At 41.2% G+C, this 25,945-nt stretch overlaps 1 protein-coding gene across 2 annotated transcripts; it reads left to right on the forward strand.

Moving 5' to 3' along the window:
• Window positions 1-980: 980 nt before the first annotated feature.
• rad21a (RAD21 cohesin complex component a) lies at window positions 981-25,682 on the forward strand. 2 transcript variants are annotated; one of them, XM_060900382.1, is made up of 14 exons: window positions 981-1,157; window positions 2,571-2,755; window positions 7,732-7,861; window positions 7,999-8,098; window positions 12,442-12,548; window positions 12,647-12,844; window positions 12,932-13,054; window positions 15,683-15,814; window positions 16,055-16,278; window positions 18,750-18,903; window positions 21,711-21,856; window positions 21,963-22,145; window positions 22,271-22,354; window positions 25,022-25,682. In XM_060900382.1, the coding sequence occupies exons 2-14, from the start codon at window positions 2,612-2,614 to the stop codon at window positions 25,211-25,213; spliced, it is 1,917 nt and encodes a 638-aa protein (XP_060756365.1). In that variant the 5' UTR covers window positions 981-1,157; window positions 2,571-2,611; the 3' UTR covers window positions 25,214-25,682. The 2 variants fall into 2 exon arrangements, with proteins under 2 accessions (XP_060756365.1, XP_060756364.1); XM_060900381.1 differs by having other exon boundaries at window positions 981-1,147.
• Window positions 25,683-25,945: the final 263 nt, after the last annotated feature.

Genomic DNA, 25,945 nt, shown 5'->3' on the forward strand with positions numbered 1-25,945 from the left:
TATATTGTCTGAGTGTTTAGTCTATGTCTTGTTCTTATCTAGTGTTTACACTGTTTATATTGTCTGAGTGTTTAGTCTGTCTTGTTCTTATCTAGTGTTTATACTGTTTATATTGTCTGAGTGTTTAGTCTGTCTTGTTCTTATCTAGTGTTTACACTGTTTATATTGTCTGAGTGTTTAGTCTGTCTTGTTCTTATCTAGTGTTTATATTGTCTGAGTGTTTAGTCTGTCTTGTTCTTATCTAGTGTTTATACTGTTTATATTGTTTGAGTGTTTAGTCTGTCTTGTTCTTATCTAGTGTTTATACTGTTTATATTGTCTGAGTGTTTAGTCTGTCTTGTTCTTATCTAGTGTTTATACTGTTTATATTGTCTGAGTGTTTAGTCTGTCTTGTTCTTATCTAGTGTTTACACTGTTTATATTGTCTGAGTGTTTAGTCTGTCTTGTTCTTATCTCGTGTTTATACTGTTTATATTGTTTGAGTGTTTAGTCTATGTCCAGTTCCTATCTAGAGTGTTTATACTGTTTATATTGGTTTTTTTTTTCAATTATTCTATTTTTATTTATTGCATTGCCTGTTTGCACCGTGGGTCAGAGAGGACTGATATTTCATCTGTGCTGTACGTCGAGCATGTATAGCATATTTGACAATAAAGTTGACTTGACTTAGAGATTTTATAGTCATGTTTTGAAAAAAAAAACCTATATTATCTGAGAACCACGAAAGAGAAATACAAAAAAACCCAAGGGAAGTTTGGTGGTATTGATTTGTAAGACAACACTGCCATCTTCCCTCAACACTACTCTGGCGTTTGTAACAAAAATGGCCGCCTGTGGGGAAAAAAAATCATATAGGGCGGGATAATCAGTGATTGAACCAGCCAATCACCACACTGCGATCTCCTGCCAATCAGGCGCGTGCTGTCAGTCAAGGCACTTATCCCCGCCCACAGGCGAATTTTGACCGTAAACATCCCGCTGATTTTAAAAGCGACGCTGAAGCGGGAGGAAGAAGAGCGGCCGCCATTTTGGTTCGATTCAATGAGAGGGACGAGGAAGGAGGGAAACAAGTTGTAAACTTCTCTTCGGGTTGGGAAGGGAGAGTTTCTCCCGCTCCGGACTAAAACGGAAAAAATATTGTTGGATGGTGAGTTTATGTGCGTCCGAATTCGTAAATTATTTTAAAAAAAAAAGTTTTGTTGGGGGTTTTAGCAATTTTTTTTCTTCTCCAACCACTTGCTAGCTGCACAGTTGCATAGCTAATGAGGCTAATATTTTTGCTAGCTAGCATGGATTAGCAGCTAACATACGGGTTTTTATTTTAATGCTAATCGACCGAGATGTTTTATTTCTCCAGAACAAAATAATGGGTTTTTTAATATGTGTATATATAATCAATAATATCAGCAGTTTATGACTAATTAGTTAATAAATCACTTTTGCATGTTAAAAAAACAACAACGAAGCGTTATTGGTTGCTAGCTAGCGAGCTAATATGCTAGCATGTCGACTAGTTAAGCTAGTTTTCTTTTAGTAGCTGTTTTTGTTGACTTTTTATTTTTTAGCTAATTTTATTATTTTAACTTTTGCTTTAGATTTTGAATTTTGGCGGAAGCAAGTTTTTTTTTTTTTGCGCAGCTAGTTTTCAAGACGTTTTTTTTTTAATATAAAGTTTGTTAGATACTTCGCTTGTTGGACTTTGCAACTGGTGCTAGCTAGCTATGTGAGCTAACTTTTTTTTTTAAATTATTTTTAAAAGCCTCGAGTTGTGCATGTTAAAGTTGCACCTTGTTGTTTTTCCCCTGCCAAGTACTCTTTCACTTTTTATATAGGAGTGATTCCACGCTTATGGGTACTGAAATGGGGACATGAACTTGTTTAAAAATTGACCTAAAACCATTTCTTTTTTTACCATCAGGTCACAAAACATGTAATTTTTAATGAATGATATGTTAAAAGATAACTTTTTAATTTTCTGAGATGTGATAAAGACATATATTTATATGCCAAAGTCAGAACGTAACAGAAGTGTTGTGGACATATATATTCTCAATTTTAACAATGTAGAATTACTTTTTGAAACATAGGAAGGTGATGTTTTAGCAAATATAATTAATAAACATGTGTAGTAGAATAAACATACACATTCTTTCAATAAGATTAACGTGGTATATAGCTAGATTGTAATTAATTTGTTGTAACAGAAGTAATGTAACAGACATCATTTTGGAACTCATAGGCTTGACTTTGGCATATAAATGTTTTTATTACATCTCAGAAAATTAGTTCTTTTAACATACCATTCATTAAAGATTACATGTTTTGTGACCTGATGGTAAAAAAGAAATGGTTTTAGGTGAATTTTTAAAAATAAGTTCATGTCCCCATTTCAGTACCCATAAGCGTGGAATCACTCATGTAAAATAAAATTTATTCATCATTAATTTGTCTACTTCTGAGCTCTAACGTCTTTATAGTCCTGAGACTTTTGTATAATAATAAATAAATCTCATCTGTTGTGTCTGTGCCATATGAGTTGTGTTTATAATGATGTGTTCTTTTGCGTCTAGGTGTAGCCGACCCTTACACATTTTGAGCAAACCCAGGGGCAATGTTTTACGCCCACTTCGTCCTGAGCAAGCGAGGGCCGCTGGCCAAGATCTGGCTGGCGGCCCACTGGGACAAGAAGCTGACCAAAGCCCACGTCTTTGAGTGCAACCTGGAGAGCAGCGTAGAGAGCATCATTTCACCCAAGGTGATTTGATTTACACGTGTGCATTTGGACTTTTCGGTACCTTGTGTAATGAAACAAATGCAGGAGGTATATACGGTTATCACCCAAAAATGTCAGATGATGTACAGGACAAATGTGACCGTTGTTCAAATTCAGAGTGTCATCGGAGTCATGTGTTTTTCTTTTGCCCTAGCCTACACAATTATTGGTCCAGTTATTTCAATATGATGGGAATTGACATACAATCCTGTCTCTTTATTGCCATTTTTGGAGCTCCTGTTGACCCAAGGCTATTCAATTCTGTTCAGTGAGAAATTAATTTCACCTCTTTGATAGCTAAACACGGCCGCCTCCTCCTCCAGTGGAAGTCCCCCCCCCCCGGCTTAAGGACACCATGTTCTTTCTCAAACTTGAGAAAATTAAATACACAATGAGAGGGTGTACCCATAAGTTCTTTTCCAAGTGGCAATCCTTTATTTCGTATTTTAACGAGTTGCGGGTCTTGCCAGATGAGATGCTGGTTTGTTAAATATCCATGTTTGTGATTTCTGCCTCAGCCAGAGTGGGACGTGTGAATGTTGGGATTAATTTGTTAATTTTGTTTTATAAATTTTATTTTTGGGGCTGTTAATGTTTCCTTTATCTAGTTGTCTGTCCTTTAAAAAAAAAATGAAGTATTTGGTAAGTCTGTACTGCAGTTTCATTGTCATTCTTATTTTTGCTAATGAGAAATATTTTGCAAAAAGCAGGTGTGCGCGCATATAGCTTACTCGTTTCCCTCCACAAAAATATTTTGACTGCGAATCAGTCTTATGGGGGAAAACAATCAAAAAGTCTGCTCTCAAAGATGCGTTCAGTACGTGAGGTTCATAAAGGATTTTTTTTTTTTTTTTTAATGGTGTTGCGTTCATAGTGATGGTCATCAGTCTGCTCTCAGAAATAATTAACAATTATTCGTTGAAGGCGAAGTGAATATTGTTGAATAGTAAGGCCAAAAAAAGTGTGTGTGTTTCCGGTTACGTAGATTTCAAAACTAGGGTCGGTAGGCAGGCATTTTTTTTTTTCAAGATGGCTGCCATAACCTATATTTAGACAGGAATAATTTCACAAAATATAATATATTTCTTTGCAGGTCACCTAAGTTACCACCTTCTGATGAATCTGATGCAGCATGAGACACCTTTTAACATGAATTTTTCTGTAAATATAACGGCTCAATACACCATGAGAGAGAGAGAGCAGCCCCGCCCCTCTCTGCTCCCTGAGTGCAGCTCGTCACCTTGGTAACGGTGCAGGGAAAAGACACAATATAACAAGCAAAGAGCGCTTTTTCTCAGAGTTCCCTCTCCTCCAACAACGCTGATTTACATGGAAACGAAAGGAGCTATTCACAAAATTGTTGCACATTGAGTGCTACAAGGTTCCCATGAACACATTAATGTAATTTTTATTTTTTTTTTTTTGTCCCTAGTGTAAAAAATGTGGACACTAGAGCGAGTTAAAAACAAGTGACTTTTCTGATTTTGCAGTTAAAGCGCTGCCACGTTTATAATGGGAGTCTATGGGGCAGCGCGGCTGTCCTCTCCTTACTTTCAGGCTTCTCATTCAAAAACTGTAAATCCTATCGCTCAGGTAGACACTTGTCTTGATTCACACAATGTGTGACCACAACTTTTGTGAAAGTTGTGTGTGTAGAGTGAAAATTGTGGCTGAGAAAACAGTTTAAATGAGAAAGTTAGAGCTTTTTTTTTTTTTCTCCAAGCTGCCTCCACTCTAAACTCCTGAGCTCCACTGGTGTGGAACACCATAGACACCCATTATAAAGCCTGAATTTCTCCAGGTGTGCTCAGGGTGTTTGATCTGTGACTGATCAAAAAGTATAGACCCTAGCAAAAAAGTTGAATGCCAGATCCACACAGGAGAATTTTGTCTCCGTTTTAAAGTTTGAATCATGTCTCTAGGTGAAAGACAAAATAAGCGTTATCTCTGCTTCTGTCTCCTCCGACGGCCCCGACACACTACTGCCTCCGCCGAGTGCGCGCGCACACCGCATGTCGGGGCCGCGGATGTTACTCTCCCCTGATCAACGAAGTCGGTGGGGAATTTGTGGTTATTATCGGTACAAACAGCGCGAATCACAACTTAAATGAGTGCGGTTCAGTTTGACATTATTGTCAGTCAGTTAGATAAACATTTAATTTTATTAAAATCGAAAATTAATATTTAGAGCCTGTGGGCTACAAAAATAATGGTCATGAAAGTAGCTGGTTGGACTTAATTGTGTAGTCGGCTGTATGGCCGGCAGCTGGCGCTTGTGGAAAGCCCTGATTTTCCCAGTGAGTGACAAACTTCCGGTTCACGCGGTTGGGTTATGTGTAAAAGTCGCGACTGGGAAAAAAACCGAAAAAGTTTAGGGTCGGGCGGTACGGATTAGGGTCGGTCGGGTAACCGGAAACACACTTTTTTTTTTTTTTTTTTGGCCTAACTGAGACAAAGTCGAGGTTATTGTTGACTGAGCCTGAGGCGGGTGATCTGTTTTCGTATAAATACATAAGTGATTTAAAAAAAAAAAAAGAACACTTTAATTTCAATATTCAAAAGCAGCCGGCAAATTTACCTTGAATCCACTGATCATGTAAAGTACACATAGTTATTGGTGGCCCGTGTCACGGGGCTAAGAAGTCTTCTCTGAGTAATAGTTAGTCCCTCCTGGTCTTCAGAATTGGGTTAATGTGGCTTTTAAATTCATTTAATGTATGCTCTTGCTATGGCCTCTTGTTGCTTGAGTTCGAAGTAGTACTCCGGTTCCAATTTATCAACGCCGTGTGTAATCCTGTAAACCTCTAGTCAATCAGCCCTGTACCTTCTGACTTTGAGTGACCTAAGACCTGTAGCTTTTAGTCTGTCTTGATAATCCATAGTCCTTCTGTCATCTTAAGGCCTCTGCATGCTCTTGCGACAAGGCTTTCGCAGATAGCTTTTTGCAGACAGTTGTAATTTATCGTTGAGCGGGGAGTAATAGGCGTGCGCGATGTTATTCACCGCCACAACGCAAGGGGGCGCGAAGTTGCGAAATCGCTAGGAGTAGTTGGTGGGTGTGGTTAGTGGAGTGTTTATCCTCCGGTTACTTATAATGACTAGAACTGCAGTCGTATAGATGTATGTACTTCCTCGATCAACCGTTCTTCGTGCTGCTCCATCTTCGCTCGTGTTTTTAAAAATGGCGGTCGTGAAAACAAAACAAACCGGGAAAGTAGGGACGCGGAAGTGCGTGTACAGGGGATGTAGAGTGGACCAATCAGAGCCCTCTTGTCTGCGAGGCTGTCTGCGGTGGTCACAATTTTTGGGAGGTGCGCGCAGAGCGTCTGCGAAGCGGGGGGGCTTCACAGACGCCATCTGCGAGGACTGGGTTGTCAGCATAAATTGGCCTTTAGTAGCTCTCCTTTGGATGTTCTCGATATTATCTACGTCCTGTTGTAGAAAGGGTCTCCAAATGTAATGGTCACGGCACAGACTTGTCACTTATCTACACAGTCTCATAAAATCCTTTGTTTTGAAAGGGATAAAATAAATCACAATTCCACCTTACCTTTTGAGTAGTTTTAGACCAAGCACTATCTTTTTCATTTGTAATTCTTCCTCACTTACGGTGACTAAGCGATCGGCTGCCATTTTGCTGAGTCGCTCGAGGTGATCATCAAGAAATACTCCGAATCTCTCGACCAATCGGTGCACGCAGTTTTCTATAATCATGTGCGTATTTATACTAAATATGATTATGATTGAGTCGTCTTTTTTTTTAAGTTCCTATTTTATCGTGGAAGAGGTCTCTGGCACAAAAAATAAAATTTATAACAGCTGAAAATAAATAAGGTTTAAAACTTGCCATACATAATGCGATCAAACTTCATTATGAAGTTGTCTTGTACATGGATGAATGGAGCAAGTAATTTTCAGTTATTAAAACAATATACAGTACCAAGCAAAAGTTTGGGCGCCTTCTAATTTCTGTATTTTTATGGATGAAGACGTTTCATGTCTTAAAGTAATGATGGATGTTTCTCTTGACTTAGTTGAGTGGTTTTTGACATATGGATTACTACAGTTGTGGATAGAATAGGGCTTTTATTATTTACTATGGACTGTTTGATTTCAAACACATTAAGAAGGCAAGAAACTCGTTCACTATCTAGTCAAACTTTTGACGAGGCAGACCTGTTAACTGAAGAGCGTTCCAGGTGTTGACCTCATGAATCTGGTTAAGATGATGCCAATAGTGTGCAAAGTATCGTTGAGGTAAACGATGGATACACTGAAGAATCTAAAATATCATATTTTTGTTTCCACATAATTCTGTATATGATCCAGATGTTATTTCATAGTTTTGATGTCTTCAGTATTGTGCCAAAGTATAATGTAGAAAATAGAGAAGGAAAAAAAATACAAAAAACAACTGTGAATGAGGAGACTTGTCCAAACCTTTGATTGGTACTGTATATTAAATAATGGGTTTTTTTTTTGTTTTGTTTTTTTAAACTTCATAGGCTAAATAGAATAAGTCAAACTGGGGTGAAATGTTTTTTTTTTTTTGGTTCCTCATTTGTGTGTTGCAGTTTGTCAGTAAAACCTCGTTATCTAAAGATCAGTTTTCTGGGATTAATCGATTGTTTAAAACCACTAGTGTGAAAGCCAGAGGAAACAGTTATTCTGATTTCTTTGTACAGAAGTGTCTTTGCTCATTTATTATTTCTTATATAGAACACAAACCAAAAGGAAGCAGAAAGATTTAATCTCCTAATTGTTTCTTCTAGAGAGACTTCTGAGAATAAATTGTCAATTAAAGATTGATATTGTTCCCTTTCCTTCATGGTATGCTTGTGTTCATTTACTAATATCAAGGCCACTGAATGGTGTAATATTGTGAAGGAACAATGACCTTGTTGTATTGCCCATAGAACAGACTTTCTTTCTAAACCAGGGTTTTTTTTTTTTTGTAGGTGAAAATGGCTCTGCGTACATCTGGTCACCTGCTCCTGGGGGTGGTGAGGATCTACCACAGGAAGGCCAAGTATCTCCTTGCTGACTGTAACGAGGCGTTTATAAAGATCAAAATGGCTTTCCGACCAGGTAATGACAAGCTTGTGCACACAGCATTTAAATTTAGTGAAATCCTAATCGGTTTGTTTGTTGTGTGTGTATACATGTGGTGCTGTGCTTCAAAAAAAAAAAAACTTGCATTTTAATTTGTGAAATGTTTGCTTCAGGGGTTGTGGATCTGCCTGAAGATAATCGCGAGGCCGCTTATAACGCCATCACCCTGCCCGAGGAGTTTCATGACTTTGATCAGCCGCTTCCAGATCTCGAGTGAGTTTTAACTGTAGGCTGTTTTGGCAGATTAAGCACAGCTGAGGTCGAGTGTGAAGTAAAATGTGTGTTTCAGTCTGCAAAACGGGAATCTGCTTCAGGTATCGGTTTCAGATTTTTTGTTCTGTTCATCTCAGGCTGGGGTCTTCAATCTTCGCTGAAAAGCAAGCTCAGTAAACTTTTTGATTAAAAAAAGTGATAAAATGTGTTCCTGTTTTGATTACACAAGACTAAAGACCCTCAATCATGGTGAACTTGAACCTCACACGTTTACAGACTTGCGGAGGGCGAGCTAGCTGTTCATCAGCAGATGGAACTCGGGTTGGTCTTTACCTGCGTGTCGTCTTCCTACCTGGTCTGGTCGAGTATCAGGGTTCCTCAAGCCTAGAGTTGCCCAAGATGCAATAAAATCCAATTTGAAATCGGAGACCGATTGTGTTCCAGAGGGTGACGGAAATCAAAATTTTGGTGTAGTCTCGGTCCGTGTATGCTGCGTTCGTCATAATGAAACAAAATCTGCATGTTAAAATGAAAAGAGGAAAAAATTACGAAATAAGACTGAGCTTGTTGACTAAGCTTTTGCTGGTGTGCAGGGTTGCCAGGTCTCTGCAAAATTTACAGCCAAATGTGATTTAAAAAAAAAAAAAAAATTTGCACGCACAGATCGATAGTAGCCCAAAAGGTTTGGGAATGCAACCTTGTGTCACAACTAGAGCGATTCGGCTTAACCTGGCAACCCTAGTGTGACTTTCAAGGGGATGTCTGAATTCACCCAGCTCTCTGGAGTTCAAATATGATTTTGAATGGGAATCATAAGGAATTTTAATTAATTAATGAACCATTCACGCTGAAGATTTGGTTTGTGGTTTTATTTTTTAAATTTTATTTATTTTTTCCCCCCTCAGACAAGTTGACACATGTTGTACACACAGGCGACAGAAAATAATGTAATAATTCAGCGTGATTGCTGCATTAGCCGTAGGGTGGGGTTCCCCTCCCCACTGGCAGTTCTCAGTCAAGTACACTGTTATTCCTCTTGCATCACGTAAAATATAATGTTAAGGGGAAAAAAAAGTTCCACCAGAATCATGGTATAAATGAAAGTACAGATCAAATGTTAGAATTTTAAAATGGGTTAATAAAAGCATAATGGAAGTCTTTACAATTGTGAAATACTACAGTCTAAAAAGTTATTCAGCTAAATTATATTTAAATGTTAACCTATTCAGGGCTTTCAAAGGCTCATACTAGCCAGCCATGACAAATAAGTAGCCAGCCGGGGAGGGGGGAGTAAACACAAAATAAACTCCTGTGCACGCAGTTCCCAGGATTAAATGTATTTTCCACAGACCATTTATTTATTGCAGGAGAGCATTATTCAAAAAACGTTCATATTATTATTATTATTATTATTAGCCTAAGTATGCCTGCATAATAGACAAGCTATATTAATTTCTCAGACATTTGCTCATCATTATTATTATTATTATTACTACAACATATTGCATCTTTTTTTATTCATTAGTGTATGCCAGACACTAATGCACCAATGAAAACTGATTTGCGCACCGAAAATAATCAGTAATAGGCTATACAAGCTCACATATTGCATCATGAGGCGTTCCTGGCTTGTAAATCTCTTATTTTCGGTGCATGACACATTCACACAACTGAGCATGCTACGAATTAACAATGACAACGGTCTGCAGTGGTGGCTACACAAATGCTCAGCGAACATTTCTCCATTTGTGTATGAAAATACACTCCAACCACTCAGTTTGGTTTAATTTACAACCAACGGTGTCATTTGATGCCAGCACGTAATTGAACGAGAGAAGACTGGTTTACCGGAGACAAAATAAGCGTCATCTCTGCTTCTGTTCCCTCCGACACACTACTGCCTCCGCCGAGTGCGTGCGCGCGCACACGGCATGTCGGGGCTGCGGATGAGTTACTCTCCCCTGATCAACGAAGTCGGCAGGGAATTTGTGGTTATTATCGGTACAAACGGCACGAGTCACAACTTAAATGAGTGCGGTTCAGTTTGACATTGTCAGTCCGTTAGATCAGACCTGGGCATTTTACGGCCCGCGGGCCGCATCCGGCCCTTTGGTTCATTCTGACCGACCCGTGTAAGGTTAATTAGAAATTACAAAATAAACATATTTTCTAATTTTACCTCATGCATGGACTGAATGTGCATTGCTTTTATTTTGAAGTTGTGTTTAACAAAAACGCAATGCGCGTGACATGAACACGACATGAAATCCCACGAAGCCTAATCCCGCGATAACTACTTCCGTAATTTGTCCAGACCAACCACAAACTTGTACGTCATCCTTCAAACGGTCCAGCCAATCACATCGTGTGACGTCACCAGCAGGCGCCGGAGCCCGAGCCGATCTGTAGATCTGATACCTACACCGAATGGACACGGCATCATTATTATAATATGACGTATTTTGCTTGATATTTGGAGTAGAAAGACAATACTGTGATGTCTTTATTGTGTTTTGCGGTGAATGTGACTGAAAAAAAATGGTAAATGTTCACATTTTGTTAACCATTGTTTTGGGAAATTTGATTGAATAGATGACATTTTTTGTAAGGCAACCTCGTTTTTTCCACACTCTTACCAGTCTTGGCAGCTTGTAAAAACAGTGTTATTTACTGCTTTATAATTAATATTATGCAGAATTTAGTTCAGCCTTTTGGTCCGGCCCTCCACAAAATTTTCTGTTTCTCATGTGGCCCCATGGAAAAAATAATTGCCCACCCCTGCGTTAGATAAACGTTTAATTTTATTAAAATCGAAAATTTATATTTAGAGCCTGTGGGCTACAAAAATAGTCATTAAAGTAGCCGGCTGGACTTTATTGTGTAGTCGGCTGTATGGCCGGCAGTTGGCGCTTGTGGAAAGCCCTGCTGTTTAAAAAAAAAAAGCTATCTTTAGAGCGTTTAGTGTTTATCTTGGGTCTTATACAAGTTCTATGTCTAACACGCTCAGATGATTCTTTATAAGTAGTGAGGAAGCTTCTCCAAACGCTCCAAGATGTATAATGTCTCTGAAAGCATCTTTTTTAAAAAGCACTGGACAGCGAGAAGATCTGAAACCGTAGCAGCGTAAACTGGAAGGCTGTACGGTATTTTCGGGAGAGCTGTCACGTTCGAGACTTCGTCTTGCGCTGCAACGGACATCTTGCTGATGCGTTTGTAGTCATACTCGATGGCGTACTCGTGTGAAGATCCTGAAAGAGGTGGATTAACAAACAGGGTACCTATTAAATGGATAAATCATTGATCGGGGAGTCTTAAATCTGTCACTTTTGTTGTATCGCTCACTAACCAAAAGAGGCACATGGTCACAGTTCTGATTTTCAGATTACGCAGTGTGTGTGGATGGAGATGGCTGAAATCGTGTTGGATACACAAGTTATTTCATGAAATCGAGTCGTAGATGAGCTGATAGCCTATGGGGCGCTAGTTGGCTATAAGCCATGTACGATGAGATTGAGAGGAATAACTGGTTTTATTCTATCCACGTTCACTGGATTTTGAGAAACGGGGGCTTTTTTTTTTTTGTAAGTTTGATAACTTGATGCAAAACGTCTAAAATAATTTCCGCTTAGAATGTAAACAACCCGGCGAAATAACAGGAGTGACTTGTGAGAAATTCGAAAGTCATTCTTGAAAAATAAGATGCGTTATCATGAAATACGGGCGGCACGGTGGTGTAGTGGTTAACGCTGTCGCCTCACAGCAAGAAGGTCCAGGTTCGAGCCCTGTGGCCGGCGAGGGCCTTTCTGTGCGGAGTTTGCATGTTCTCCCCGTGTCCGCGTGGGTTTCCTCCGGGTGCTCCGGTTTCCCCCACAGTCCAAAGACATGCAGGTTAGGTTAACTGGTGACTCTAAATTGACCGTAGATGTGAGTGTGAATGGTTGTCTGTGTCAGCCCTGTGATGACCTGGCGACTTGTCCAGGGTGTACCCCGCCTTTCGCCCGTAGTCAGCTGGGTTAGGCTCCAGCTTGCCTGCGACCCTGTAGAACAGGATAAAGCGGCTAGAGATGATATCATGAAATACTTTTTTTTTTTGAGGCTGTTTTTGAGTAGAGTTTTTATTTCGTCTTCTGTTGGTTCAGCAATGTTTTGTTTTTCTCTACTCGCAGTAGCTGATATCCTAGTAGTAGAGTAGCCAATCCGAGAGCGTGATTGCTCATCCAGTGAACGTGGATAGAATAAAAACGGTTAATTCGAATTCCGTTAGCTTGCTGTGTAAAATTGGACGTGGTGCGTGAAGGAGTGTTTTATGGAAGTGAGCTGACCCATGGTTTATTCCTCTCCAGTGATATAGATGTAGCACAGCAGTTCACACTGAACCAGAGCCGAGTGGAGGAGATCACCATGAGGGAGGAGGTGGGGAACATAAGCCTCATGAACGACGATCACTTCGGTAAGGACGAGTTCATGAAAGCGCGGATTATTACAATAAATTCAGCCGCACCGAAGCACTTTGAGCGTTTTCCGTAACCCGCTGTTTGTTAACGACAGGTGATTTTGGCATTGAGGATCGAGAGATCCTTCGGGAGGAGGCTGCCTTTGAGGACACTGCCTTTATTCATGGATCCTCTGCCTCCAACCTCCTGCTTGAGGCAGAGCCTGGCCCCGCCCACCTTCCTGACAAGTCGACGAATCTTGATTACGATGACTTTGGAGATAACCTGGAGAACAGCGATGGTGGGATACTTGGTAAGGATGCAGGAGATGACATGACTGATATTAAACACTTGAATACATGCTTTCTTAATTTACCTATTTGGTTTTTGGCATTTTTAGTGGATAAGCTGTTGAGTGGCGAGGACGGCGGGGGGATATTCGACGATCCTCCTGCCATCACAGACAGTGTCATGATGCCCCCAGATCACGGAGACGACGACGATGACTATGACCACCTTTCACGTAAGATGCTTAATTACTTAAAGGAGACCTTAAGTCACTTTTAAACTCACTCTATTTCTTAAGGCGTTGTTCAGTTACGTTTTAGGTTTTAGTAACGTTATATTGTGACGCGTATTAGCAACTAATCACAATTAAATATTATACTTATCGGCCTATTCAGTTTTTAGCCGTGTTGAATTTAGTTCGTTTGGTCCACGGCAGGCGTCGCTTATCTGCGCGATCTTCACGAGACTTCGAAACGTGAAGTGTCAGTGCCGCCATTTTGAAAACTGTTTTCCAAACGAAATATTGCACAAAAACGAGTTTAAGTGACTATTGCTATCAAAACAAACAAAACTTTCAGCTTGATTACGTCAGCATTCGAAAGAGGGCGCGCGTGTCTTTTGGCGACGTTGGCAGATGTCGCTCACTTTGATTTCCGCTGTACGTTTTACTTCCGTCCTATGATGTCTCGCACAGGTCTCAACGCATCTCGTTTACGGCCATCGCTTTGACTTATGGACTGATATATTACAGAGCGTATTTCAAACACTCATAACTTGCTATAGCAGCGACAAAATAGCGATCAGAAATGCATTCCGATATTTAATAAAATGAAAGTTTTGATGATAAATTTGCCTTTAGTTCTCCCTTTTAGCAATATTGGGTCAAGAATGCAGATGGTACAAGATACTACATATAACGTGTGTGTGGTGGTGTGGGAAAATATTCAATAACTGGGTGATGTGGGACTGTTGCAACACCAAAGTTGATTATTTTCCTTTCATAGCACATCCTGAGGTGTTTTATTCCTCTAATACCACAGTAATTTGTTTAAGCTTGTATTTTCTTAAAGAGTAAAAAAAAAAAAACCTTTGTACTTCTACTTGATGTTGGAACAGTGGTGGGTTTCCCAAAAGCCTCAACACTAAGAGCATCTTAACCGAGTGAGTGTTCATTGTGCTGCTGGTTCTACCATTTAATGATCTTTGTGCTACGCTGCTTTGGGGAAACTCTGCACTGGTTAGTTCCTGTAATCACTTGCATTACTGTTGGTACAGAAACAGTACTGTGTGTTAGAACGCGTGCATGAATATAAACCTGAGAGATTTGTAGCAGCATTGTACAACTGTCAGAGCTGCTGTTATGCGAGATTAATCATCACTTTCTGACCAATCAGAATTGAGAATTCAGCAGCAGTGTAGTGACAGAATTTCCAAGTAAAGGCAAAGTAACGTTCTTTCAGTGAGTTAACATGGTTTATTTTGAATCTTGATCGAATACATTTTGCTTTGATTAAAGTTCAGAGTAGGGCTGTGCGATATGGGGGGAAAAAATGAATATCCCGATACATTTTCTCCATTTCACGATGCATATCTCGATATATTTAAATCTCCTCTAAAGGACCCCATGAAATCTAACTTTTACTCTTTACTGTTTTCACTACAATCCCTGCAGATTAAATAACATTCTTGGTTAACTTTACAGGTGGTTTTCAACAACACCATTTTAAATTTTCATGTTAGTGATTAATCACAATTGAATTGAAATAAGACTTTTTTTATTCAACAAAGATGTGGCACAAACTACAAAAACAATCTTAAATTGCAACAAAGGGGCAAAACAATACAGAGCTGCTCAGAGCTCAAACCAATAAAGTGCAGCTCAACACTGAGAAAGACATTTAGCCTAAATAAGAAAAGTGCTCTTTCATTAAATTATTTTAAAAAATGGATCTCCAAGCTATTAACCTGACTACTGAGAACCACTGGAACATTCACAATAGAGAGAGAGAGAGAGAGACTGATGGAGAGGAGAGAGATCTGCAAAACATCATTTTTCTCTTTGCACACTTTTGAACTGAATGTTTTCTGGCTCTGCCTCTCAGATGTGTATAATTCCGGCTGCTGCCTTTCGTGATGACAGGGTTTTTTTTGCACACTTTACAAACTGGCATTTGCTGTTCCACGTCCTCCTCGCGATATCCAAAAAAATGCCAGATGACTGACCCCTTACTAGTTCTTTTAGGAACCAATTCATCCGCTTCCATTTTTAATTTGTCGCTGAAATTGACAGAGCTTACACATTAGCCTATGCAGCACCAGCAATTGCACAAACTGAGTCAGCGCTGTAAACCGGAACCAGGAAATCTTCAGTGTTGCCACATACTGCTGACGTTTTCCAGCCCAAAATATGTTCAAAACGCACTTAAAACCGCCCAATCTGGCAACACAACCGAAACTAGAAAATCTTCCCAGAAGTTCCTTTCAGCACGGAGATGTCGCCCGGGATTGGTTGGCGAGTGCGTGACGTTGTTTTCTTTACCCTTAGGCAGCCTCTCATGTTACTGCCTGAGGGACAGGGAGAAACCCACCGGGAAATGTTTTAAACAAACACGAAACGAACGCAAGTCAGAAGATGACCATAAAATACTCGATAGTCACGATATATCGAGTATATTCGATATATCGCACAGCCCTAGTTCAGAGCAAAGCTCTAGCATGAAACTTTTTTTTTTGGTTCAGATACAGAGCTGTAATCTTCATGTCATCGGTCACACTGATGCTGCTCTTTACCTCGTTGAGAGTCCTTGTCATTTCAGTTGTGCGTCTCTTATCTTATCCTGCTGTGTGTCGTCTTTTTCATCAGCGGCCGGCGCTCCGGACAGCCCTGATTCATGTCCGGTTGAGGCTCTACCCAACACTACAGACCAGACGGAGCAGACCACGCTGGTGCCCAACGAGGAGGAGGCCTTTGCTCTCGAGCCCATCGACATCACTGGTAAAGGAACAAACAAAACAGAAGTGATATTTGCAGTGTGTTTACAGCGGTGGTAGGTACACGCACTGAAGTGGAACCATAAGATTGAAGGGTTATTTTAAACATTTAGAAATGAAGGGGCCTTTTTTTTTTTTTTTTTTAATTTAAAGGGACACTGTTCATGGCTGCTTATGTTTGTTAAACAATATTTGCTCAGTTTATGGCTGGTGTATTAATCACGAGCGGTGTTTCTGTCCTTAGTGAAAGAGACAAAGGCGAAGAGAAAGAGGAAGCTGATCGTGGACAGCCTGAAGGAGCTCGACAGCAAAACCATCCGCGCTCAGCTCAGCGATTACTCCGACATCGTGACGACACTGGATCTGGCCCCGCCTACCAAGAAGCTGATGATGTGGAAGGAGACAGGAGGCGTGGAGAAGCTCTTCTCTCTGCCTGCACAGCCACTCTGGAACAGCAGGCTGCTCAAGGTACGAGTTCGATCAGGGTTTACGGGATGGAACTTGTACATCTGCCCGGTCACCTCCATTGTGATTGGCTGAGAGAGACTTGTGACTGTTTTTATTGACCAAGCAGTGTAGATGATTGAGATCAGTTTTTCTTACTGTTTATCTCTGAGACTCGGTCCAAAAACGACACATTAGTTACCTGGGGCTGCTTTTCTCCTTCACGTTAATTATCTGGGGACGAGTATTTAGGGAGTAACACGATCAGCTTGTAATATCTCGTTCACACTCGCTGAAAATGGTTTATCAGTATTATGCTGGAACGGTGAAGTTAATGTGTTTCCTGGTGACCTAGTAACGTTAATATTTCGCCATGGCTTCAGTGGGAATTAAAACCATTGGATTAACCTGTTGTGACCGGTCATGACACACATGATGTTATAACAGAACTACTGATACGATTTGAGAAGTCGGCGGTAAATTCAAAACAGCTAGGAAAGAGAACCTCTGCAGATATGGCTGGAAATTGGAATGAATTGTACGTCCTATCCGGTCTCGCATGTTTCATGAGCGAAGCCATGGCTTAAAGGTTAGAGAAGCAGGTTTTGGAAACAAAGGGTTGCTGGTTCGATTCCCTGAACCAGCAGGAATGGCTGAAGTGCTCTTGAGCAAGGCACCGAACTGCTCCCCAGGCTCATCTGGGTATGTTGTACGTCGCTCTGGATAAAGGCCAATTTATGCTGACAACCCAGGCGTCGCAGACAGTGTCTGCGTAGCCCCCCCCACCTTTGCAGACGCTCTGCGCGCACCTCCCAAAAATTGTGACCACCGCAGAAGCCTCGCTGACAGCGTCGCAGACAAGAGGGCTCTGATTGGTCCACTCTACATCCGCTGTACACGCACTTCCGCTTCCCTACTTTCCCGGTTTGGCTTGTTTTCACGACCGGCATTTTTAAAAACATGAGCGAAGATGGAGCAGCACGAAGAGCGGTTGATTGAGGAAGTACGTACATCTATACCACTCCAGTTCTAGTCATTATAAGTAACCGGAGGATAAACACTCCACTAACCACACCCACCAACTACTCCTAGCGACTTCGCGCCCCCTTGCGTTGTGGCGGTGAATAACATCGCGCACGCCTATTACTCCCCGCTCAACGATAAATTACAACTGTCTGCGAAAAGCTATCTGCGAAAGCCTTGTCGCAAGAGCATGCAGAGGCCTTAAGAGCGTTTGCTAAATGCCGTTAATGTAAGACATGTCTCAGAAGTTCATGCTCTATCATCCTGTTAAATACAGTCAACTGGGAAGTAAAGTTTACTGAGTTTTTATCTGATGGATTAACAGGTTTCATATAGAGGGATTTCACTGACGTCACCCGAAACCGGAAGTAAACAGACCCTGCGCCATTTTGGAAGACCAACAAACTCGTGATTGGGGGAAATAACGGCAGTGATATGTGAACCCATGAGAATAAAGTGCAGTGGCAAACGACTTAAACAAACAAATCTGAGCTGTTTTATTTATGATTTATTGGCCCAACAGTAGACTTGAAAGAAACCTGTGTGAGATTTGGCAAAAAACTGTGGATATAATGGATAAGTCTGTGCATGATCTGCAGACACTAAGGTAAGCAAACGCAAGAAATTCAGATTTAAAACGTGCTAAATTGGCCCCAAGTTGATAACTGGATGAGGAGCAAGCCTCCCAGACTTCTACAATTTAATAATGATAATTTAGGATGGTTTGGGGCTTGCTCTCCCTCCTATTATATAAATAAAGCATAGTTGTTGTGTAGGCATATATCATAAATACGTATGTATAATGGATAAATTAACCTAAATTATGGATACCTTAATAGTAACAAAATATTAATTTTTCAACTGAAAAGACATATTAAAAGATATCAACAAGATTACCTTGGCCATAACTATGTGTAGGTTATCCTTAATAACAGCTGTAATATCACGAACCAAGCCACTAACATAATTGTAAGCCTGTAGCCCTTTGTAGGCTTTCAAGTTATCAGCAGTGTAGGCACTGGGTGTAAACAACAAATAGTTTACAATGTCTGGGTAGCAAACAGATGGCAGAATTGGTGTCAGGTCCTCCTTATGTTTCCATTCTCCCTTGCCGCGAGTCTTATCATATGGGTCAAACCCATCAATCACAGCCAGTTTCTCCACATACCGTGCCCTTTCTGCAGCTGGTAATGTACTCACATAACCCGAATTATCATCCATCGTGTCACTTTACTCTCGCTCGTAGTTTGTTTTATATTGTGAGTGCATGTACTTGGTCTTCCAATATGGCGCCTAACAAAATCTCGCGGCGCGGTGACGTCATGCGGTAGCCGTCTATATGAAAGGGGCTTGATGCACTTCACCTGGTTGCTGTTTTATTTTTTGAAAATTAGATATTCATAGTTGAGGAGAGGGGGGGAAAAAAACTTGGCGGCCTCGAATCATGCTTTCAGTTGCTCCGTCTGTTGTAGATGTTCACACGCTGCCTGACTCCACTGGTGCCAGACGAGCTGAGGAAGAGGAGGAAGGGTGGTGAGGCTGACAGCCTGGAGGAGTTCCTGAAGGAGCTGGAGAACCCTGAGGTTCCTCGTGAGGAACAGCTGGGCCACAGGGCCGACATCATTGGTAAGAAGGAGACTGAAAACTGAAGCTTGATCATTGGGGTTTGTTTTATTTATTTATTTATTTATTTATTTTTTTTAATTACTGGGTTTTGTTTGTGGTCTCTGGCACCAGATCTTGTGTGCGAATGCTGAGAACATTTCCTCAAGTGCTGTGTTCAAGGTGTCATCAGTCATTTAGTGTTGCAGACAGGTAGAACAAAGTGAGTTATGACGTTTGGTTTGTATGTGGTAGGTCCAACTTTGTGTAAAATGATTGTCATATCAAATTTGCCAGGACACCACATCGAAAAATGGCAGCATCTTTACTCGTGCTTATTTATACTGCCGAGCTGTTTATCAGACTGGTGTGTTTTAGTCAAAGGTGGACAAAGGACCCAACTTCATTACTCAAGTCAAAGTACAGATCCCACTGGTCAGATGTTGTCCAGTCAAAGTTTTACTCAAGTTAAAGCGCTGAAGTACTTGCTTTAAAAAATACTCAAGTATTTAAAAGTACATTTTCTGTCAACCCACGGTTGTATTATTACCACAACGCTTACAAAACCTAATGTTACCAAAGACAGAAATGTGAATTCACAAAACGGACGCATGCCGTGCATCATGGTGGTTTAACATTAAGCTAGCTAGTCTGTGAAACTCCACCTGACGTGCTAGCAAACTCTTTTCAAACTTGAAATCGTATTGGGTAGCTAACGCTATTAGAAAAGAGATTTCTGCATTGTCAGGATTATGGTAAAACATATTTCTAAAAAGACTTCAGATAAGTTAACATTATTCAGGTTAGTGTAACTGTTTTTGCATGCTAGCTAACAGCGTCCAGGTTAACTAGCTGTGTGTTAAAGTGCGTATCACGGGTAAATTCAGGAGCAAGATCAGTGTAATTCTCCTATTTTATATTAAACTTTGGTCAAATATCTGTCACATTTTGTGCAATTTTTTTTACCTTACGCAATACCAGAAAAATTCAGTTGAACTCGAGCCATTTGAGGCGAATTGGTCCGCCTCTGAAAAAAACTTGGCATTTGGATTTCCTGGTGAACGTTGATTTTCGTGACGTCGCGTGCGGGACGCCTCCTTCTGAATCCTACGTCAGCGCTGGTTTGTTTGAGAAAACGACCTGGTGGTTTTCTGCAAATTTCTTCAACGTTATCGCGTAATTATTAAAATGGTTAACAGATGTATCGTAGGAGGGTGTCGCAACACCAATCTTGATGGGATTAGTACTCATCGTTTCCCAAAAGACCGGACAATGAGAGAGAAATGGGAGCGCTCGGTCTACACAGGCTGTGCACTGAAACCGTGCAAAGCTCGCGCAGCCTGCTGGCGCTTCCGCAGGTAACGTCACGAATCTGGCTCCAGACTCCCTTGGGATTTTTCCAGACGCTTTTTTTTTTCCCTGCTGTAGACAGATGGCCTTGTGCAAAATTACCCTTCTGGATGAGTGTGTAAAGGGACATACTTTCAGAAGAAAAAAAAGAAATTGGTCCAGAATGTGCACTTTTAACGTAAGCCGTGGACAAGGCTACGGCAACTTGGTGGGCAAATCCATAGTCATTGGACAAATTGGACTGCATAGCTACGTTTGCAACAATATCGCGAGCTCTAAAAGCACAGACAACTTCATTACAAGCTTTCTCTTATTCTCCCGCAGTTTGGATGGCGAGTTTTTGAAGGCCGTGATGTGGTTTGTTTTCGGCAAATAAAGCAAACGTTTAAAATGAAACTATCTTTAATCCTTTCAGAAAACTGAAACATGGGTTCATGGGCCAGGAGTGCATGCATTCCCATGGATGCAAACGGTGTGCCTTTTGGCGGATGCCGCCTTTGGGCGAATGCCGCCTTTTTCACGCCTGTCTGGACGACTTGTGTGAATCGCGTAGATCCGATGAGTTGTGTGGGGGTTTTTTTTGGGGGGGGGGCGTTGGAGTGTCTGATTATAATTTCCTCAGATTAAATTCTGTATTAAAATGACTAAATAAGTAAATGCCGTTACAGTCCATGAAACAAAGGAAGTACAAGTATGAGAAGAAAACAGTAAATCAGAAAGCTGCGCACGTAAAGCCAATTGGCTGTGCGGCATTATCTGCTGCTGGCTGCACTTCACTGCACGCACAAGGATTTCCATCAGTCCAACGTAACTTGCGTAATTGGTTTTACGTGTGCAGCTTTTTGATTTACTGTTTTCTTCTCATACTTCTACTTCCTGTGTTTTATGGACTGTAACGGCATTTGCTTATTTAGTAATTTTAATATAGAATTGACTTTGAAATTATAATCAGACACTCCAACATGCCCCCCCCCCAAAAAAAAACCTCATCAGATCTGCACGATTCACACAAGTCCCCCAAACAGCCGTGCAAAAGGCCGCATCCGCCAAAAGGCGTGCCGTTTGCATCCACCTCTTTCCGTTCTGCCATCAACTGATCGTGTTCAAATAACGCTGCTGACAAATCACTCATCTTGAGTTTATCCAGTCTATGGATGTGACGTGACCCTAGTGATTACTGATTGGCTGTCTCGGTGTCACCTGCGAAAAAACAAACCATGTTTAAGAAAAGAAAACCTCCACTTTCAAATCTGCTTCACAGTAACGAGGATCTTGATAGAAATGTAGTGGAGTGAAAAGTACGATATTTGCCTTTCAAATGGAGTGAAGTTAGTCATAAGTTTCCACAAAAAAAAAAAATACAAGTAACGTACAGATACTCAAAGTGGACTTAAGTACAGTACTGAAGTAAATGTACTTGGTTACTGTCGACCTCCGGTCCAAGTACACTGGATAAAATGGAGTTTTTCTGTTCTATTTAGATCAAACCATCGTGGAGGAGCCCAGCATGCTGCAGACCTCGACTATCGAGGGCAGCATGACTGCACTGGACGAGACCCTGATGCCTCCTCCTTCACGGCAGCGTGTACTCAAACGCAAGTCTCAGGAGCTTGAAGCTGCTCTGCCTGTGAGTCCCGAGCATGATGACTACTACTTCTCAGTACTTTTTATTTTTGACATGATTTTTGCTCCTTAAAGCACGAGCAAGAAATGAAAGCATGTTTCTGTTTCAGACGATGAGCATCCTGGACCAGTCTGTGCCTCCGCCGATGGAGCAGTCGGTGTTGGCCCAGCAGCTGGACATGCCACAAGTCGACCTTCCTCCGGAGGACAGCACCAACCTGTCGAGAATGGTGCCAGAGCTCGACCTGCTGGGAGAGAACAAGAAGGACAAAGAGGACAGCGAGGAGGAGGAGGTAAGCGCTGGGTTGAAGTCACTTCGGGCTTCTTTCTGAATTCAGATTGTCTTGTTCGGGTGACGTGTTCAGATGTGGCCATGCAGTAGAGAATAAGAATGAACGTAATGGTTTTATTCATGTAGGAGGGAGAAGGACAAGGTGGAGACCAGGACCAAGAGGAGAGACGGTGGAACAAGAGAACCCAGCAGATGCTGCATGGACTTCAGGTATGGATCTTGGATCATTTCAGAATTGTACTGGAAATTGTGAATTTTAAGACAAGGGTGTTTGAAGTTAACGGGTTTCTTTAGTTATTGAGGTCAACAGATGCAGGTGTGTCTCTGTCAGGATCCTTTCCATGTTGAGATGCTTAAAAAATATTATGAACCAGTCAGTGGTGAAAAACAAGCAAGCAGTTTACTTTTTGACATGTTTGCTGCATAGAATTACATTTTGCAGTTGCCTGATATAGTTTTAACACACAACCCAGCACTGGACTGGTTTTCTGTTCTTTTAGTTTATTCAAGATGAGGAAAGGGGGCCAAGGTTAAAAAAAAATGTCCCTTTATTCCGTGTGAAAGCACCCTTTGAGTCAGGGACCGAATGTGCTTGTGAGATTTTTAGCTCATCTGGCCATAAGGCTGATGAGCTGTTGCCATGGTGTGGTGTCAGTCATCCACGATTCAGTTAAAGGTGGGGTACGAGATTTTGGAATAACGGTTCCCGCAAGCCATATTTTGAAAAGAAACAAGCCCGCCCTCGCCATGCTCCCACCCCCCGCGTCTCGTTAAGTTGGAGTGGAGAGAGCTTGGAAAAATAGCTCAAACTTTCTCATTTAAACTGTGTTTTCAGCCCAAATTTTCACTCCCCACACACAATTTTCTCAAAAGTAGTAGCCACACTTGTCCTCATTCACACAATGTGTCTACCTACACGATAAGACTTGCAGTTTTTGAATGAGAAGCCTGAAAGTGAGGAGAGGGCAGCCACGCAGCCCCATTGACTGCCATTATAAACGTGGCAGAAAAGTCACTCGTTTTTAACTCGCTCTAGTGACTTTTTTTTTTTTTTTACACTACAGCCAAAAAAAAATTACATCAGTGTGTTCAGGAGAGCCTTGTGGCGCTCACTGTGGAAGAATTTTGTGAATATCTCCTTCCGTTTTCGTGTAAATCCCCGTTGTTTGAAGAAACCTTTTTCTGTGCATTTGTCTCTCCCTGCTGAGTGCGGGTTGGGGGAGGGGCTGCTCGCTCTCTCATACATACATACATACATACATACATACATACATACACACACACACAGAAGGGCCGGGCTGCTCGCGGGCTTCAGTCTGATTGATGTGTCAGTATCCAATCATTTTGAGGTGGTACCTCGATATGATTGGATGGCGTTTGTCCTTTATTTTACACTGTATACTAGATTAAAATATTTCGTTTTTGGGTCAAACCTTCTATTGTACTGCTTGCAACATGGGTGTGAGGAGCTTTTCAAGCAATATGGTAAATACTCCTGAAAAAAATCTCATACCCCACCTTTAAATCGTATATTCGCCGTCAGTTCTCCATGGATTTCCGTTCCGATTGTTTTTTGTTTGAAAGAACTGCTCACTCTGCACAAAACTTGGGTCATTTTGTCAGGTTTTTTTTTTTTTTTTTTTTTGGCTCAAGAGTTACTAATTAGGCCAAATGATCCAGACCTCTGACTAGACCTATACCGGTATCTCCTCTCTGTTCTCGTCCGATTTCAGTTCTGATCAATGTTTTGGGTCAATCTTCTGATGAGGAACAAAACTTGGTTGGTTCCCCCTCGTTTCTATATTTTCAGTTAAATCGTATTTTCTCATCTCTAGCCGCTTTATCCTGTTCTACAGGGTCGCAGGCAAGCTGGAGCCGGTCGCAGGCAAGCTGGAGCCTATCCCAGCTGACTATGGGCGAAAGGCGGGGTACACCCTGGACAAGTCGCCAGGTCATCACAGGGCTGACACATAGACACAGACAACCATTCACACTCACATTCACACCTACGGTCAATTTAGAGTCACCAGTTAACCTAACCTGCATGTCTTTGGACTGTGGGGGAAACCGGAGCACCCGGAGGAAACCCACGCGGACACAGGGAGAACATGCAAACTCCACACAGAAAGGCCCTCGCCGGCCACGGGGCTCGAACCCGGACCTTCTTGCTGTGAGGCGACAGCGCTAACCACTACACCACCGTGCCGCCCCTGAAAATTTTCTTTTTTTCGTTTTTTTGAAAGAACTCGTCCTTCTGTACAACACTTGGTCATTGTATTGTCAAATTTTTGCTAACAAACTGCTAATTAGGTCACCTTAATGAGTTTTCGGACTTCTCATTAGAACTGTATCTCTTCTCTCAGAACAGAAATCAGGTGAGAACTGATGGATGTTTTGGGTCGATCTTCTCTCAGGGAACAAAACTTGGTCTTGTTTTATTTTCAGCTAAATCGTGTCTCCTTCCTTCAGTCCTGATTGTTTTATTTGAAAGAACTTGACCTTCTGCACAGAACTTGGGCATTGTATTTGTGAATTTATTTTTTTGCAAACAAATTAGTCATTAGGTCAACTGAAGACGTTTTCTTCTGACTAGAATTGTATCTCGTCTCATGTGAATCCGGTTCTGATGGATTTTTTTGGGTCGATCTTTTCTCAGGGAGCAAAATTTAGTCCTTTGTTGATGTTCCTGTAAAGAGTTTTGTTGTGGAGGTTGGTTCGCTCTCTCATTTCAGTTCTGTTTGACGTTTTGGTTTTGATGGCAGGACAGATGAGTGACTGCGTCCTTGATGTTCTGGTTGGACGTCTTTTGTTTCTGGCTGATGAACTTGTTTGCCAGTGTGTTTTGAAGTCTGATTGGATTCTCTTGTGTGTTTTCAGCGTGTGGTGGCGAAGACCGGAGCCCAGTCCATCAGCCTGCTGGAGCTTTGCAGAAACAACAACAGAAAACAAGCCGCCGCCAAGTTCTACAGCTTCCTCGTCCTGAAGAAACAGCAAGCGGTGGACCTGTCCCAAACCGAGCCTTACAGCGACATCGTCGCCACGCCAGGGCCGCGATTCCACATTGTATAGACGCATGTTCTTCTGTTTTTAGCTTGTATTTAACACTTTTTACTGTTTCTCAGTTTTTTGTACCTATATCTCTGGCTTGGTTTGGACCAATTTTGTGTAAATTTTTTTTTTTTTAAATATATAAAGTTTTCCTTGCAGTCAGGAGCAGTTGAAATCATGTTGAAACTTCACTCCATGCTCAGTTTGCATGTCAGTTCCTTTTGTACCGTAAGCTAAGTACCAGCCCTCTGCATACTAGTCCCAAATTGTTTTTATTGTTCTGGTTTTCCCTCCTAAGTTTTGCGTTGAGATACTTCGTAGAATAGCTGTATACATTTTTACCTTGTTTGGTCATATCACGTTGGAGAGACAAAAGTTTATTTTTGAAAGTTTGGTGTATTTGTTGAATAATGGAAAAAAGCTCAACGTTTTGTATCTCTTTTCATGATGGTTATTAAAGTTTTAATAAAACAGATTTTGTTGCTAATTATTTATGGGTGTCGGGATTTTTTTTTTTCCCCCCCTGACTGGTGAATGGATTATTTTATAAAGGTACCAAATGTGCCACAAGTCAAAATACAAATTAATTTTTATTGGATGCATGGTTAATTTTTACTTTAGGAAGCTGTGATTTCTTAGACTTATTTAGCCAATTTGCTGCATGTGAGGCTTAAAAGGAGATTTCATTTGGCCCTTGTACCAAATTTCTTCTAATTTACTTTTTCTAAAGGAACTAAATGAAGTTAGCAGGTT

This window comes from Neoarius graeffei, chromosome 19 (genome assembly GCF_027579695.1).
Source record: "Neoarius graeffei isolate fNeoGra1 chromosome 19, fNeoGra1.pri, whole genome shotgun sequence".
Classification (NCBI taxonomy): Eukaryota; Metazoa; Chordata; class Actinopteri; order Siluriformes; family Ariidae; genus Neoarius; species Neoarius graeffei.